This window comes from Cannabis sativa, chromosome 9 (assembly GCF_029168945.1).
Source record: "Cannabis sativa cultivar Pink pepper isolate KNU-18-1 chromosome 9, ASM2916894v1, whole genome shotgun sequence".
In the NCBI taxonomy this organism is placed as follows: Eukaryota; Viridiplantae; Streptophyta; class Magnoliopsida; order Rosales; family Cannabaceae; genus Cannabis; species Cannabis sativa.
Window position 1 is genome coordinate 24,916,374 of NC_083609.1, and position 18,830 is coordinate 24,935,203.

Sequence of the window (18,830 nt, forward strand, 5' to 3'; positions counted from 1 at the left end):
AACTGGAGTTGGATTTGAAGGGCAATTTTCAAAAGTATGCCCATCACCACAATACACACAAGAAATTTCTGCCCTTTGAATGGCAGCGGCTGGTTGTACACTTCCTCCCATATTCATGTTCTTCAAAATGTTGGTCATTGAAGCCATTTGAGCAGTTAGAGCGGTCAAAGCATCTACTTTAAGAACACCCGCTACTTTTCAGCTTGTAGGAGCTCTATTAGTTGACCATTGATAGTTTTTGCTAGCAATCGTTTCCAAAATCAAAAGCTTCATTGTAAGACTTGGAAAGAATGGCTTCATTAGCGGAAGCATCCAACACCATCCTAGATGCCGCATTGAGACCATTGTAAAATGTCTCAAGCTGAATACAATGAGGAATACCATGGTGTGGGCACTTCCTCAACAACTCCTTGAATCTTTCCCATGCATCACTAGTAGTCTCATCTTCCAATTGTTGAAAAGACATGATCTCACTTAGAAACTTTGCATTTCTTGTTGGAGGAAAGTACTTTCTCAAGAATTTTTCAGCCAAGTCATTCCAATTAGTCACCAAATCGGGAGGAAGAGTATTAAGCCATGCTCTAGCCCAATCCCTCAAGAAAAATGGGAACAACTTCAATCTTAAAGCCTCTTCACTTACTCCTTGTAGCTTGAAAGAGTCACTCACCTCCAAAAATGAGCGAACATGGAGGTGAGGATCTTCCGTTGGCGACCCACCAAACTGACCAACTGTTTGGAGCATTTGAAACATGACGGGCTTGAGCTCAAAGTGAGGTGCTTGGATTTCAGGTCTCACAACACCCAGATTAACCTCCTTGAACATTGGGGCTGCATACTCTCTTATTGCTCGGGCTCTATCATCGGCCAAAGCAATGGGATTAACATCATTATGAGCACCCCCAACTTCAAACCCATCGGCCATATTGTAGCGTTTTTTTAGCCTTTTGTTCCTTCCTTCTTTGTCTGAAAGTGCGTTCAATTTTGGGGTCAATAGGAGCAAGTTCAAGGTCTTCTTCTTCTTCGTTCATACACTAGATTACACCTGAAAAAGAAAAATCAGTGCACCAAAATAGGATTAAAACCTCAAACTAGAAAATAAATTGCAAAATAGTTGATAATACACAATTTTTAGTTTCAATCCCCGACAACGGCGCCAAAAATTTGTTGTGAAAATTGTGTACGCAAGTATACGCAGTCAAACAAGTAATAAAGTGATAAGTAAGATCATCTCCATAGGGATTGCAAACAAAGTTTGATGTAAAACCAACTAATTACAACTTAAAGTAAGAGGAAATAACATCCAAATGGTTGAGTAATGATTCAAAATTTAAAAATGACATGAATTAAACTTGCTAAAATTAATACTACTGCTGCTAAAAAAATTTCTTGCAAGATAAAAAATGTAATATGGTAAAAATGGCTTGAATAGCTAGTTCCTTCTAGTCAGGTTTTTTCCCAGGTGTTACAGCATTAGTTCAGCATTACTCTAGCATTCTGCACAGAGATAACAAAAAAATTCCTCTAGGCTTGTGAGAATTTTCCAACACTCACAAATTTAATTCTACCATTTAGCTTAATATATTCCTATATCAAACCAGCAAGTAGAACACTATTCAAACATTACTTTTTTTAAGTTATGCAAGGTAAATGAAATATTCCTATTCCACTTACAAAGAAAAGCCTAAATCTAGGTTTTCACTTGCTCCATTCAAGTTGAACTACTAGATCTAGCCCTTCCGGCATAAGATCTAGCTTAGCAAATTGTTATTCATGGCCAAGAAACAACACTCCAATAAAATGAAACTCACTTGAATGAACAAAGGCGAAAATGCTAAAGTAAGCTTAAAAACTAATCATACCCAACATAGAAGTTCATAGCCATTCAAGCCTTAAAAGTCTAGCTCATATTCAAATCAAAAAATAACATCCAAATTCGAAATAGTTCAATCATGGCTGCTGCCTCTTTTTAGTTCAACAAGTTTCTTCTAATTGCTAAGTACAAACACAAAGAAAAGAGAAGAGAAAGAACAATATTAAGAGAAAGTAAAAGAAAATTCAAACACAAAAGATTTGGTCCCCCTCTCTTCTTTCTTCTGCTGTGTACTTTCTGCAATTACTCCTCTTCAAGAATTATGGCAGCTGCCCGTCCTTGAGGATGATGGAAGATGGAGATGTACTTCCCTTTTTTCTCTTCTTTTAGGTGTTAGGTTTTTAGGGTACAAAATTCATACCCCAAAGTAGAAGCCCGATCTTTTTCCACTTTGGCCCACTATGTTTAGTCCCTCTCCTTCCACAACAGCCAGATGGTGTATTTTGAGTGACTGGGCCGAATTTGCTGAGGTGGATAAGTGAAATTGGTGTTTCCATGTCACCGCCAGAATGCTGAATTCGCTTCATGATTGCTTCAGCAATCTGCCTCAATTTAAGCTTATGTTCCACTTCTTCCTTGCTTCCTTTTTCAACAACAAACAAGCACAATTAATTGGAAAATCACACCTAACAATATCAATATTTACAAGACTTAAAAGTTAGCTTACTAAATGGAAAATGACACTAAAACTAACTAAAATTAAGCAAACACACACATGTTCACTACTCTTCTCACAATACTTTTAGTTTAAAAGCATAAAAATAACTCTATACCATAGAGTTATCATTAAGGTACCAAATAATAATGCTCATTTACAAATGCAATTCACACAAAAATATAAAAGTCATTAATTGGAAACTGAACATGAACTAATATCATTATTAGTGGAACAATTATATACAAAATGTCTTTTATTGTTGAATCTTTTGTAGATATGTTTATTGTGAATTAGAAATCTGTAAAAAAAATATTTTTCTCCACTTTGTAATAATAATAATAATAATAATAATAGGAGTTATTTTTCTACAAGTAGAATTCTATAACAAGAAAAAGTAAAATCACATAAAAACTTAAATATGATCCTTTTGTTTATAATTTTAATATGAAATACACTCCTCCCTAAATAATTAATCTCAATAAATTAATAACCATCTATTTAAAAAGAGGATTTATACTTATTTGTGATGCTGCAAGTTCGGCGTATCTCTCCTAAATATGTATCTCTCCTAGATACAAAAGACATAAACACATAGGTAGAGTCAAACACACTTACACAATAAAAATAATCTTTTTCTAATGATATGAATTTAATTCAAAGTAAATAAAAGAGATACTAAATCTAACTGTTAATATGAGTATTTATAAGCATTATATACCCATATTATACAATACATACACGATTTAAACATGAGTACAACTCCCAAAAAACTTTCCTAAAATATATATATTCAATCAGTCTAAAAATTTTTGATTATGTAAGTGGCAGACCCAGGATATAATTTTAGGGTGGGCTAACTAAAATTTTTATTAAAATTTAAAATAATAATTTTTTTTTTTTAAAATACATATTACATTTTTTATTTATATTTTGGATAAAGTTATTATATAGATTGGAACAAATTTTAGCATCTAAATAATAATATGAGATTTTAAAATTTTTGTTTTAGTTTATTTTTTATGTGGAATCTGGTGTTAATTATAGATTAAATATTATTGAACATAATTTATTAATATAACAAGTTTTTTCTAATAGAAAAGTTATTTGTAATTTGAATACTGTTGGAAATTATTTTACTAGGATCTTAGATCTACTCACAAGTATGTTTATTAACACCCTAAATATGAACTTTCTAAAACGATGAAATAAACACATATAAAGTTTAGGAAACCTTACATTGGGTGCAGCGGAATTAAATGACTCCTTCCGTTCAGATATCTAGCCCTTGATTCCTTTCTGTAGCAGAGCATTATCAATATCTGAACCTGGATCTCTTTCTCTGAATCTTTGATGCTGAAACTCCTTTGCTGATGATCTTTCTTCACGATCTTCCTCACTATGATTGAGGTATCACTTGATGTGTGTGGGCACTACTCTAATCACTAAGGATTTCGAAATTCAAGAGGGAAGAGAAAGAAGAAGTGGCAGCTAAAGATAGGGAGAGAGAAAGGCTCAGGTTTTTCTCTGAAGGAAAAATAGAAAATTTAAGTGTAAATTTCCTGAAGCCTTCACTATCTATTTATAGCATTCCACTAGGGTTAGGTTTGAATTATTTGACATTAAAATAATGAAAAAATCAGTTTAAATTTCCTACAAAAGTGGCTGGCCCTATACAAGTGGATTTGGGCCTCACTTTTTGCAATTTTGCAGTTTTATCTTTTCTGTATCTGATTTTCTCAAAAACGCCAATTTTCTAATTCAACCATTTAAATGCCAATTCTAACTATTTAATAACTATAAATAATTATTAAATAATATTGTCATTTATCATATTTATTAATTGAACCATACAAAGTATCATAATTAACAAATATGCCCCTATAAACTCTTTCTTTACAATTTCGCCCTTACTTAGTGAAAATTTCACAAATAGACATAGTCTAATTTGAGAATTATAATTGATTAATCAAAACCAATTACATGAGTCTTACAAGCAATATTATCTCAACTAGTGTGGGGACCATGGGTCTATATAACCGAGCTTCCAATAAGTAGATCAAGAATTTATTACTAAAATTCACTAACTTATTAATTCTTCGTTGAATCCACGCATAGAACTTAGAATTGCACTCTCAGTTATATAGAATGCTCTATATATTCCACCATATAGACACATCATTAGTTATCCATTGTTATAATCCTAATGTGATCAATGATCCTCTATATGAATGATCTACACTGTAAAGGGATTAAATTACCGTTACACCCTACAATGTATTTATTCCTTAAAACACTTGACCCCGTATAAATGATATTTCAGCTTATGTGAAATGAGTACTCCACCATTTATGTTCGTTTGGTCAAGCTCGAAGGAGATCATCCTTTGCTTACTATTCGCCAGATAGAAGCTATAGATTCCATGTTTATGTTAGCGCTCCCACTCAATTGCACTACCGTGTTCCCAAAATGTACGTATCACCCTGACCTAAAAGTAGGCTTAACTAACAAATCAAAGAACACGAATAGCCTTTCAAGATTGAGCCTAATCATAACAGGATTAAGAACATTTGATCTAGGATCAACTTGGCGATATTGACTTGAATAGATTTTACGGTAAGTTTAATTAAATCTAAGTCAAAGTTCAATATCGGTCCCTTCCAATGCATACTCCATGCATCCAACCTGAGCTTTACTTTAACCAATGCTCTGGAAAGAACATAGCATTTCTCCAAATTCAAGTAAACTCTGTTGTAGATTATCATATCAGTAAAACCCTATGTCTGATAAATCTAGGAAACTTTATTCACATAGTCATGTTTACTTTCCAATGTGTTGACGACACAATAAACAGGATCAAGTATGTGAAAAGGGTTTCAGATGAATTCATACATTATGTACATATAATCATGAAATAAATCATGTGAACCATGCAACATTAAATGTTATTTCTGATCTATATTAATAAGTAAATCTGATTATATTGAAATGAGTTTTATTTAGGGCATAAAACCCAACAAATACTCTATGTTAATATTTTGTAATTTTTTTTTTCTTTCAAAAGTGTATATTTATATATATAAATAAAAATAGAAGATAGAGTTGAGGGGAATCAGATTCAAAATCAGACCTTCCAAGTAATAAACAAACGCTTGTACAAATTATGTTGTCTTATAATTATGTATTATTTCTATCTCTAATTTTATATAATCTGTTCTAAAATTTGAGGGTGAGCTTAAGCCCTCCCTGGGCTCGATGTAGGTGCGCCTGTGTCTGTACCCACAGAATCATAAGCAATAAGTACAACTTTCCTTTTATAGAAAATGAAACCTTTATTTTGATTTTCTTCACTCTATATTTGATCAAATCAAATAGAAAATTTATATAGGATTAAACAAATATAAAAAATATAAATAGGCAAATATAATATAAGAAGGAATTGATTTCTTCAATAAAATTTATCAATTATGTCCAACTTTTCTAATTTAGAAATGCTAGGTACTTTTTTTTTTTTTATGAACAAGTATGTTTTATTACTCAAAATCTTTTTGTACAAACTAATAGCATTCTCCAAATGAAGAGAATTTAAATATTTATAAAACTTTACAAGGTATCAAACTATTCTTTCTCACTTTTTGTTGCTTTTTTTTTGGCTATGAACATGTAATTCTTTTTTTTTTTCACTATGTTTTTGACTTTAACAACTACATTCTGTATAGGAATTCGGCCACATAATTGAATTTCTTGTGCGCCATATTTCATAGACAAGGGCTGCAATGACAGCATCAAAAATTGACTTCTTCACCTTGCTTATTTTTGTCTTCCTTATCCACCTTACAATTCTATCTAGGGAAGTGGCAGTCATTCTCTAATTCAGCCATGATTTGATCTTTTCCAAGCAGTCCAATGAGAATAGACAATCAAAGAATAGATGTGTCACGACTTCATCTTCAATATTGCAGAGAAAACATTTAGAATTCTCAAGTGCTTTATACTGCATCAACCTATCTTTTGTTTTGATTCTATTGAGCATAGAGAGCCAAAGAATGAAGCTATACTTGGGTATGTTTAATCAGCTCCAAACAATTGAATTCCATTCAACTTTGCAAGCAATATGCCGAATAGCATTGAAACCATTAGCCACTTTGTACCTGTCATTCAGCACTTAGGAGACATCAAACTTTCCTACTGTATTGTCTTTAATGGCTATTGGATTGGCCCTGTAGGACCACCAATTGTCCTCCTTAATGTACACATTATGCACCCACTTCACCCATAAAATTGTCTTCTTTTTTTGTAATGACCCAAACATACTTAAACATAGCCGCTAAATTCCAATCTGAGATTCTCTTAAAACCCAATCCTCCTGCCGATTTGGAGAGACAAACAGAACCCCAAGCAACATCTATTGTACCTAAGAGAGTATGACTTCCATTCCATAAAAAACTACCACAGATGGATTCTATTTCATTCACAACTTTTTGGCAATATCATGAGTTGACACCAATATGAATGAATGGCTATTAACACTGAGTTGATGAGAACCACTCTCCCTGCAAATGATAGATTACCGGTACTCCAATAAGTTCTTATCCTAGCCACTATTTTTTCAATTAAGATACTACAATTAGCTGTTGAAATTCTCTTTGGACTGGTTGGTATTCCTAAGTACTTGAAAGGAAGATCATGTTTTCGGAAGCCCGAAGCATCAAGTACTCTTTGAATATCATTATCACTCATGTTATTGCAATAGAAAACAGTCTTAGAGAGATTAGGGAATAAACTTGAGGTTTGGGAGAATAACTTGAGTCCTTGGAGCATAAGGTAAATACTTTTGAAATCTCCATTGCAAAATAGGAGAACGTCATCAACAAAACTCAAATAATTTAGCTTCAAGTCCCCACACTTCTCATGAAAAATCTACAAAACTACAAGATACTTTCTATACCTCAAATAAATCAATCAATTAAAAAAAAATGCATGGGAATGAAAATACATCTTAGCCGAACTATATTCAAGTTATAAAATATTTTTTGTCAATCTAAATATGCTGAAATTGCAATTAACACAGTTCATTTTCTGTCTATCAGGACAAAATCTTCTGGTGTGACCCTCTTTTTGACAGTGATAACACTTTATGTTTGGGACATTTCCTCCACCATTTCCATTACTATTTCTTGATTTTGACCTCTTCATGTTATTCAAAATTTTCATCTTTTAGTTTCTGCCTCTAAATATTAGCCCTTCACCATTTATATTGGGCTTAGATTCCTTCCACTCATTCAATTCTCTTAAATTCAGAGTAGTTTGAACTTCTTCAAGGGTCAAGGAATCCATTTCATACAATAATGTCTCTTTGAATTGACCATAAGATCTGGGTAAAAAACATAATAACAACAGAGCTTAATCTTCAACACTTATAGTAACATCTATATTCTCGAAGACTCGATATGATTGCAGTATGAGCCTTATCAAGAATCATCTTCATGTCCCTTTCTTCCAGCATCATGCAGAGACCTTTATCTTATTTTAGAGCATCTTTAAGATCCTGCTAAACCAAAAGAGCCTTCATCTTCAATCGCCACAATCTAAGATCGTTTTGTCTAATGAATTTCTCCACTTCATACTTTATCGATCTCATAATTTTGAGTACACACTCACCGCACTAATTTGTTAGGAATCGAATGAGAATTCACCACAAATACCCAAACCAGATCATAATTCACAATGTGGTCTAAATAATTGATTAAATCAATAATCAAAACAAATAAGAAATTAATAACACTGAACATAGACGAATCTTACATACACATAAATTGATCTTGAAAGAGTCAATTTATTGCATTCATAAAGTTCCTCTTCAGTGTAACAATTCTTTCTCACTTCTTCTCTTTAGAGCTTAAAGAATTTAGTCTTGAATTTTAGAGAAAATTACATGAAAAAATAAGGTTTAAATTAGCTCAATATAGGTATGTAACTACTAGCTACCCCACTTAGAATAGGAAACCTTTCTAACAACTTTGTTGACTTAGACCAATGCTATTCAAACTAGCTGACTAGACCAACTAACTAACATATATATATATATCATATATGCCCTTGCATTGATCCATTGAGATAAATATTACAATTTAAAAATTATTTTGGTGCATTAATTAAGATAAATGTGTATTAGATATCATGGTCAATCAATACACACTACAAAAAAATTACTTTGAGTGACAACATAATTTTTTTTAACTTTTAGTCATAACAAAAAGTTATATATGTCAATAAAACATAGTGTTTTGATACAATTAGTTACTACTTTAGTTTTAATCACAACAAATATTGTGATTAAAAATACATTTAGTAATTACAATTTATATTTTTTGTGACTAATACTTTTAGTTATAGGTTTTTTTAAATAATATAAATGACGATTTATAATTAGTTAAACTTTTTTCATTTTTTAGTTACAAATTTTATTGTGACTAAAACTAAATTTTTTAAATTGATGGATCGTTAGACAATTTTATTACAATCACACCCAATTTTTGATATACGAACACTTATATATATTCACAAAGAAAAATATTGACAAATTATTATTCGTTCTAATATTGATTATTATACATTTTAATTTAATAAATAATCTTTGAAACTGATGACAAACATATATCAATGTCAATAATGCGATGGTAAGTCAAATATTAAGAATGGTCATTTGCAAATGCAATTACACACAAACACACATAAACATAAAAGTGTTTTGGAAACTGAACTGAAAAAATATCATTATTAGTAGAACAATGAAATACAAAATGTCTTTTATTGTTTAATTTTTGTAAATATTTTTATTTGTGCATCAGAAAACGGTAAAAGATTTGTTATCCTTCATATGGTGTCAATAATAATAATAATAATTGTTGTAAAAGTGGCCTAGAAACTTAGTCTTAGCTGAATGTACTTAGGACTTTCTAACTACCTTACCGGTTTTATAGTTAAGTTAGTTATGTTGTTTGTCTATAAATAGACTAAACTAACTCTTAGCTAGTGTGATTCATTTCCTCAATTTTACAGAAACAAGAGAGAGAGAGTGACAGAGAGAGAGAGCAGTGTACTGGTGCACAGAAACCAGTTTTTCTGGTGTGCTCAGATTGTGTTTCAATTTCTCTTCCACTTACTCTAGTTCGAATCACCAATTGTTGTACATTGTATTCTTGGCATACATGTTTAATGGAAAGTTCCTCATAATTTTGAATATTGATTTCAATCTTGTCTTGTTAAATTCAGTTTGTTTTACTGTTTTATTGTCATTTTTCTTTGTATTAAGTTTTGTTAATCTGTCATAGACTTAAATCAATTAAGTTGTTCTTGATATTTGAACATTGTGATCGGTTTGATCACATCAAATGGTATCAGAGCTGAGGTTCAATCGAGGAGATCAAGAAGTGTTTGATTAAAGTCTAACTACCCTTAAGATTGAAATCAAGAAATGGCATCAACTAAGTACGAGGTTGACAAGTTCACGGGAGCTAATGACTTCGAGTCTTTGGAGAATCAAGATGAGGGCCTTCTTGGTACATCAAGGCATTGCGAAGCCATTAATGTGGATGCATTGAAAGCAATTGAAGATGTGAGGAAGAAACGAAATCGAGACCAAGGCACATTACTGTAATTCTTCTCGGTCTTGGAGATGAAGTGCGAGAGAAGTTACGGATGAGGAGAAAGCCCTTGGAGCATGTGGGAAAAGCTTGCTACGATCTACATGAAGAAGTCCCTTGCAAACAAGCTGTACTTGAAGAAGAAACTGTACACCTTGAGGATGGAAGATGGCAAGGAGCTTAGAAGACACCTAGATGACTTTAACAAGATTGTTCTTGACTTGAACAATATTGGTGTGAAGCTAGATGAAGAGGACCAAGCTATAATCCTACTGAGTTCTTTGCCAAAATTGTATGAACACTTTGTTGATACAATTCTTTATGGCAAAGATACTTTCTTACAATGTACGAGGTAAAAGCGGCCTTGAATTCTAAGGAAATTCAAAGCAAATCGAGATGACAAAACGAGCACAATGGAGAAGGTCTATTTGTCAAAGGAAGACATGACAAGAAAGAGCACAAGAACTACAAACATGGTGGTGATCGAGGGAACCGAAAGCAAAGACGGGTTCAAGAAACACAAGCTGACAAGAAGTGTTTCTATTGCGAAAAAGAAGGACATTTCGAGAGATGAATGTCTTGCTTTGAAGAACAAATTGAAGAAAGAAAAGAACAAAGAAAAGGGACAAGCTGATGTTGCGATGGTTATGACTCGGTTGGTGTTACGAGTGGTGTCAAACACAGTTACGGACAAGAATGGATACTCGATTGGTTGTTCTTTTCACATGTGTCCTTGTGAAGAAATGTTCTGCAATCTTGAGAAGAAAACGAAGTCTTGTTTTATTGGGTGATAACAAGGCATGCACAATTCAAGGTGGATCTATTGTGATGCGGAGATGAATGATGGTGCTCGAAAGAATCATCAGCGATGTCGAGGTATGTTCTGAACTCGAGAGAAATCTCTTGTCGATTGGTGTCTTAGCCTCAAAAGGATGCAAAATCAAAATTGATGAAAACTCACTTAATGTAATTAAAGGTGCCACTCTTGTAATGAAAGGAATGTATAGAAATGGCTTGTATTTTCTTAATGGAAAATCGATTCTTAGCCTAGCTTCAAATGTTACGGGTACGGTGATGATGACTTGACAAGGATGTGGCATTTGAGGCTGGGACATGTGAGTGAAAGAGGATTGATGGAATTGAAGAAGCAAGGGATTCTTAAAGGAAAGGTGTCATGCAAGATGGATTTACGTGAGGAGTGCATATATGGCAAAGGCACGGAGACGAAATTCACACCAGCAAAACACACAACCAAAGAGCAGTTGGCATATGTGCACTCGGATCTTTGGGGCCCTTCCAAGAATTCCTACACTTGGTGGTGCTTACTATTTCATGAGTATCATTGATGATTACTCAAGAAAGGTGTGGGTTTATCTCTTGAAAACCAAAGATGAGGCTTTCAACACATTTGTCAATTGGAGAAAACTCATGAGAACCAAGCGGTAAGAAACTCGAGAAGATCGAACGAGATAATGGATGGGAATTTTGCTCAAACCGGTTCAAGGAGTTGCGCAGCAAAGAAGGGATAGCCGAGGCACTTGACGATAGAGACACTCCTCAACAAAATGGCACAGCGAGAGAGGATGAATAGGACAACGCAGAAAGAGTTAGATGCATGCTTAAAGGAGCTAGTTTAGAAAGAAAATTCGGGTGAAGCTTAACAGAACACGGCATGCTATCTAATAAATAGATGTCCCTCACTTGGTATCAATTTCATGACACCACAAGAAAAGTGAATTTGGAGAAGCTCAAACCTATGACCATCTAAAGGTTTTTGGGTGCCTTGCCTATGCTCATATAAGGCAAGACAAGCGAAGCCTAGGGCGGTGAAATGTATGTTCTTGGGATATCTGAAGGGGTCAAGGGGATACAAACTTTGGTGTCTTGAATCGGGGTTCAAAAGGTGTATCATCGGCGAGAGAGATGTCACATTCGAGAGAAGAAGAAATGGCCATGAAACCATTACCAAATCCATCCTTGCGGACGGAAGAGCCATATTGCGAGAGTCAATCTTGAGGTGGATCGGTCACCTTTGCCTGGAACAAAGACTCGGAAGCGAGATGAGAATCAAGCCCAAGAACTTGAAGAACAATCTCATGAAACACAAGGAGATCTTGATGACTATCTCTTGGCCGAGAGACGAGAGAAAGAAGAGACATCGGACCTCACCTGCAAGACTTGGTTATGCGAGATTTCTCTTGCATTTGCTCTAAGGCACGCAGTGAACTCGAAAACTACGAACCCACTACATACAAGGAGAGCGAAATGCAAAAACGGGGAACCTTTGGTTGAGGGCAATCAATGAAGAAAAAGTATCATTGATCGAAACAAAAACATGGTACGTTGTGAACGGACCACCGAAACAGAGCGATCGATAGCAGAGTGTTGTTTAGACGAAGGAGTCGATGAAAATTCGGTAAGGTTCAAGGCAAGGCTTGTGGCAAAGGGATTCACTCAAAGAGAAGGTGTCGATTTCAATGATATATTTGCACTTTTTGTGGTGAAACAAGCTTCCATCGAGCCATTATGGCAAAGGCACACTCAAAGATCTAGAAATAGATCGGATGGATGTGAGGACGACTTTCTTACATGGCACTTTGGATGAGAGAATTTACATGAAGCAACCTGAGGGATTTGACAATGGTAATCCCAACCAGGTATGCTTGCTACACAAATCCCTCTATGGCCTAAAGCAAGCACACAGACAATGGAATATCGAGATTTGACAAGTTCATGTCAAGGATAAAATTCACCAAGAGCAAATATGATCCATGTGTTTATTTTGACAAAGAAACCTACCTTATTGTATGTTGATGACATGCTAATAGTAGGCAAGGATAAACACAAAATCGGTGAGTTAAAGTGCCAACTCAAAGGTGAATTTGAGATGAAGGATATGGGAGAAGCCAAGAAGATTCTTGGAATCGAAATCAAGAGAAAGAGACTGGTTTCATCATCTTGACACGGCGGGGATACTTGAAGAAAGTTCTTTTAAAGTTCAACATGAATGAAGCCAAGCACTGTGATGACACCATTGGCTCGACATTTTAAGCTCACTAAGGAGCGAGGCACCCCAGCGAGGAAGAGAAGAAGCATGGATGGCATACCTTATGCAAAGCTTGTGTAGGATGCTTGATGTATGCCATGGTGTGCCTGAGACGACTTGGCCTATGCCATGAGCATAGTAAGTCGTTTTGTTCTTGACCACTGGAAATGTTGCAGCTGGGATGCAGTGAAATGGGTCATGAGGTATGTTAAAGGATCTCTGAACATAGGTTTGATCTACAAATCTACAGAGAAAAGTGAATGTGAGGTTGAAGGATTTGTCGACTCTGATTATGCTGGATGCATTGACACAAGGAGATCATTGACAGGTTATATCTTCACAGCTTTAGGTGGATGTATCGAGTTTGGAAGTCAAACCTGCGAAAGTTGTAGCTGTCATCCACGGAGGCGAGTACATGGCTGCAGCGAGGCAATAAAAGAGCCTTGTGGCTAAAAGGTCTCTCGAAAAGAACTCGGGTTCAACTGCGAGGACATGGTTGTCCATTGTGACAACCAAAGTGCCTTGCACTTAATGAAAAATCCGATGTTCCATGATAGATCAAAGCATATCGACATCAAACTTCACTTCATCAGAGAGATCATTGCCAATGGAGAAGTTCAAGTGAAGAAAATCTGCACTGATCACAACCCTGCAGATATTTTTACAAAATGTGTCACTCAAACCAAGTTTGAACCGTATGCGAACTTGGTCAACATCAAGGAAATTGGATAAGTTTCCATTTCCCTTTAATGTTTAGCTTTTCTTACTCATGTTCTCTAAGTCTAAGTTAATACATGCCAAGGTGGAATTGTTGTAAAAGTGGCCTAGAAACTTAGTCTTATTTTGAATGTACTTAGGACTTTCTAACTACCTTACCGGTTTTATAGTTAAGTTAGTTATGTTGTTTGTCTATAAATAGACTAAACTAACTCTTAGCTAGTGTGATTCATTTCCTCAATTTTACAGAAACAAGAGAGAGAGAGTGACAGAGAGAGAGAGCAGTGTACTGGTGCACAGAAACCAGTTTTTCTGGTGTGCTCAGATTGTGTTTCAATTTCTCTTCCACTTACTCTAGTTCGAATCACCAATTGTTGTACATTGTATTCTTGGCATACATGTTTAATGGAAAGTTCCTCAATGGCTGAATATTGATTTCAATCTTGTCTTGTTAAATTCAGTTTGTTTTACTGTTTTATTGTCATTTTTCTTTGTATTAAGTTTTGTTAATCTGTCATAGACTTAAATCAATTAAGTTGTTCTTGATATTTGAACATTGTGATCGGTTTGATCACATCAATAATAATAATAATAATAATAATAATAATAATAATAATAATAATAAGAGTTATTTCTCTACAAGTAGTCCCAAAACAAGAAAAAAACAAAATCACACAAAAGCTTAAATATGACCCTTTTGTTTGTAATTCCAATATATATGAAATATACCCGTCCCAAAATAATTAACCCCAGTAAATTAATAACCATATCTATTTGAGAAGAGGGTTATCCTTATTTGTGATGCTGCAAGTCCGACGTATCTCTCCTTGATTTCCAGTCAAAACATTTATATTTCCCATTCGATTCATTGAAAGGGCGATTGATAGCTTGAAATCTTGAAGACTAGCGGCAAATTGATCAGTAAGGTCTTTGGTGTCCTCCCTATAGAGCAACTGCTGATCAACTCCAAGGATGGCTTGGTTATTGTTAACTCTTCTATAGAAGGATTCTGTGAAACTGTAATGGCTGCCAGATTCCGGGTTCAAGTACACTAGTGGGTCGCTTTGCCCTTTCCTTAGTCTCTCTGGACACTGTTTTCTCAATGACTGTACCAATTCAGGTTTCATGGTTGGGTCTGGTCTTTTGGTTCCTTTGAAATTGTATAGCCTGTCTTCGATGTTACGACAATGTGTTCTTCCCAATGTGTGTGCACCTGAAGAAGATACAACCAAATAACCAATATATAAATTGTTGTGTTTCTTTAATTTAATTAGAGACCATAATTAAAACACAATAGTAAAAAATATGTATGTTAATAATTACCAAGAAGTGTAGCCATGTCTCGCACATCTAAACCTTTAGAGTTGAAGTATGCAAGTGTTTCATTGACTGACATGGATGGAGATGGAATGTTAACTGATGAAGCACTTGATGTCATTCCATCTCTTCTTCCGGTAAGGATGATGTAAGATGGTCCACCAGACTAAAAAGAAGAAGAAGAAGAAGGATTTAAAATAAAATATATATTTTGAGAAAATTTAGGTAAATTAAAGAAATGAGTGATTATTAAGTATATAATAGTTAATTATAGTCTAGTGTACCAAATGAACGGCATCTCTAGTGGCAAGTTGAAGAATATCAGCACAAGAGACCACTCCTGGGCACCTTTCTTCAAGGACTTTCTTGATATCGTCTATTAAAGCAAACCCTCCAAGTCCCCTATTTTCAAGGGCAGTTTTCTCAGATTTTGGACCATTTAGAAGAATTGATGCATCACATCCCTACATTATTCAACCATCACATATAAACAAATTAGACCCTAAACTACTTTTAGGTAATAGATTACGCTGTCATCCATGCATGTAAACTTCTCAAATCCAAGAGTATTTATATATATATTGAATAAAAATGGTTAAATATAATATATATTCCCATTGTATAGCTAGGGACTTTATTATATATATTACTATATTTTATTGATATTTGACTTTATTATACAACTTACGGCATATATTGCAATCCCATAAAGAAACTTGTATGTTTTGGGGGTCATTTCCAAAACAATTAATGTTGCAAACCCTAATTTGAGTGGGGAATTTTTTGTCGAGTTTTGGTTTTCGTTAATAATGATACATGCATAAGGTTCTTCATTTAATGTATGTCTCTCAAACTCATGGCTTTTTAATATTATTTTAAAAATGGTGTAAGAGATAAAAGTTAGAATCACTAGGGTCTAATAAACTACGATGCACTGTCCTTGTTTCCCGGGTTACATCTTACGTGCATGGGGACATACATAATTTAATTAGTATACATGTGTATAGCTAGATATGCATTGGGAATATATTTTTATTCTTTATAATATACTTAAGAGTATTGCTATCAGCAGTGATGTTTAACACTTTCTAGACGTATTATTTTATAATTGATTATCGATACTCTTTAGAAGTATTATATTAAATTATATGTATTCCGATACTTAATTGTACCGATAATAATATAGGATAAGTTGAGGGATACTTCTCTTTTATATCTATTCATAAAAAAATACTTTCATATTATATTTCATTAAAAAGTACTCATTTTTGTGAGTGGATTATCCAATATACCCTCACTATCTACTTAAATTTAGCATATAATTTACATTAACTTAAAAAAATATAATAAAGATATCATCTATAAATATGGATATATTTTAAAAAAATAATGAAATAATGATAAAAATTAAAATAGGTAAAGTAAACAATATAATTTCTTTTAGCGCAATATTGACATATAGAATGATACTAGATACTACTAATAGCTTTAGCATTTCTATTAAATATATTTATATATAAAATTACTAAAATGTAAGAGAGAGATATAAAGGTTGCTTCCTAGTGAATTTATCTTGGAAACCGATGCATCATAAATTGTTTAAAAATCTTTCCTCTTCATCTTCTTATTATTTTTATTATTTAGAATTATAATGTGATCTCCTTTTGTACTACATGAGACAAGCTTATTATGATAAAATTAATCACTTCTTAGTAATTCCCGTTAGTCAATATCACACATCCATTTTGAATCTATACATGTAGACATTGACATCTATCTTCAATTGATTTAAATTTAGCTCAAAGGATGTATTAAGTCAATGTTATATTATTTGATCTAAATTTTATAATTGTGCTCAAATACAGTAAAATAAATTTTATTTTAATAAAAACTTATAAAAAATCAATAAAAATATTAAATTTTAATTAAAAATATATTTAAAAACCATACTAAATATATAAATAAAAATATAAAAAATTATTAATTATATTATTGAGTAGAAAAAAAATAATATTTATTATAGCATAAAATTTAACCTATACTATATTTATCATAATATATTAAATTTAGACTATATTATACACCACTATTATTAGAGTTAAATTTTAGGAATATAGACTAATAAAAGGAATATATAGAGTACTACATTTATAACACTTCATCGGAGATACTTGATTAAGGTAATGATAAAACACATTTTAAATGAACATTCAAATCTACGTATTACGGTTTTTCAAAAAAATAAAAATAAAAATAAATCACGTATTAAATATAATGTGATTTTTGCTTAAAACTACCTTTTCATGACAATATATCTTTCAGTCATATTTTCCGACTAATTAAATATGACAATTTTATTCACAACAAAAATTTGTTAGTGATTAAAACTTAGTATTTAATACAACAAGTTATTACTAATTTCATTTAAGTTACTAAATTTGTGATTTTTATAATTAATAATTTTAGCAACAAAGATTTTAGTCATGATAACATAGAAATAATTTTAAGTCATCACTAAATTTGTTGTTGTGTGTATAAATTACGTGAACTCATGTAGAATGTAACTATCATTACTGATTTAATACAGCACTAGTAATAGTTTTGAATATCATTATATATAATATGAACTAGTATAGTACGTTATAATAATTAAAGAATGGTAGCTGTTATTAAAAGCATATTAATGAATGGAGCTGAAGGTAGGATCTATAAATAAAAAGATAGAGTAATACTTACAGTGACAAAGCAATCAGAATAAGTGAGGCGTAGGAGCTTTGCAACGATGCTTTTATCAGATTTCCATGATATTTGCACTTGGTGGTTGACATAAGCCTCTGCATCTTTACAAGTATTGTAATACTTGTAAAAGCTACGCCTCAACTTCATCGGCGTTTGAAGTCCTATCGCTGCCTCCGAAAGCTGACACAAGCTTAGTACTACAACTATCACTAGTATTGGCAGAAAATGCAAACGCTTCCTCTCTTCGCTTCTCTCCATTTCTCTTTTGTCTTTTCTTTCTCTCTCAAACTTAAAGCAGAGCTTTTTTTTTTTTTTTGATGGAACAACTTTTGAAGAAGAGCTTGCAATGTCACTCTAACCAAATACAAATATTAGTAGTAGTACTTGATCTCCAATGAATAAGCTTGTGTCTACTTCATGTGACCTAAAATCTATATATATAGCTTAGAATTTTGGGGTTATTTTCCATTGCACACGTGGCATGACCGACAATGCCAAGTTGGATAGACTTGGTTAATTTACATCTTGTAAATGTCAAATAGTTTTTTTTAATTATAAATTAAGTTAACTTAGTATTAAGTAACCGTGTGACTCAAGTGGGGAATATATTTTCATAGTGTTAATTATATATATATATATATATGTATATATAGAGAAATAGTGAAAGGAAAAGGCATGGTGCCTAGCATTTTTTTTATAGCATTTCTTTTAAAGAATATCATAATACTTAATAACATAACAGTACTCATATATATTTAGAGAAATACTAAAAGGTATCAGTATTGGTGCCTATAGTATCCTCCAACGTGTTAATATTGATATTGGTCCAATTAAGTATCA

At 33.0% G+C, this 18,830-nt stretch overlaps 1 protein-coding gene and 1 non-coding gene across 2 annotated transcripts; one reads left to right on the plus strand and one right to left on the minus strand.

Annotated features, from left to right (window-relative positions):
- The first annotated feature begins 377 nt into the window (after nt 1–377).
- LOC133031610 (small nucleolar RNA R71) lies at nt 378–484 on the plus strand. The gene has a single exon (XR_009684713.1). It is a non-coding gene; the product is annotated as a small nucleolar RNA R71 (small nucleolar RNA).
- A 14,030-nt stretch (nt 485–14,514) lies between these two features.
- Nucleotides 14,515–18,402, minus strand: LOC115723092 (probable peroxidase 61). Its single transcript, XM_030652509.2, has 4 exons — nt 17,988–18,402; nt 15,536–15,715; nt 15,258–15,417; nt 14,515–15,147 (listed from the first exon to the last, which is right to left on the minus strand). Exons 1-4 carry the CDS (start codon nt 18,246–18,248, stop codon nt 14,705–14,707), a joined length of 1,044 nt encoding a protein of 347 aa, XP_030508369.2. The 5' UTR covers nt 18,249–18,402; the 3' UTR covers nt 14,515–14,704.
- Between the last annotated feature and the right edge of the window lie 428 nt (nt 18,403–18,830).

Bases quoted from the DNA above. Each gene is read 5' to 3' on its own strand.
- LOC115723092 (XM_030652509.2), bottom strand. From the start codon at position 18,248: ATGGAGAGAAGCGAAGAGAGGAAGCGTTTGCATTTTCTGCCAATACTA. The intron at 15,716-17,987 runs GTAAGTATTACT...TGAATAATGTAG, and splicing joins ATTCTGATTGCTTTGTCACT to GGATGTGATGCATCAATTCT. The intron at 15,418-15,535 runs GTACACTAGACT...TCTTCTTTTTAG, and splicing joins CTAGAGATGCCGTTCATTTG to TCTGGTGGACCATCTTACAT.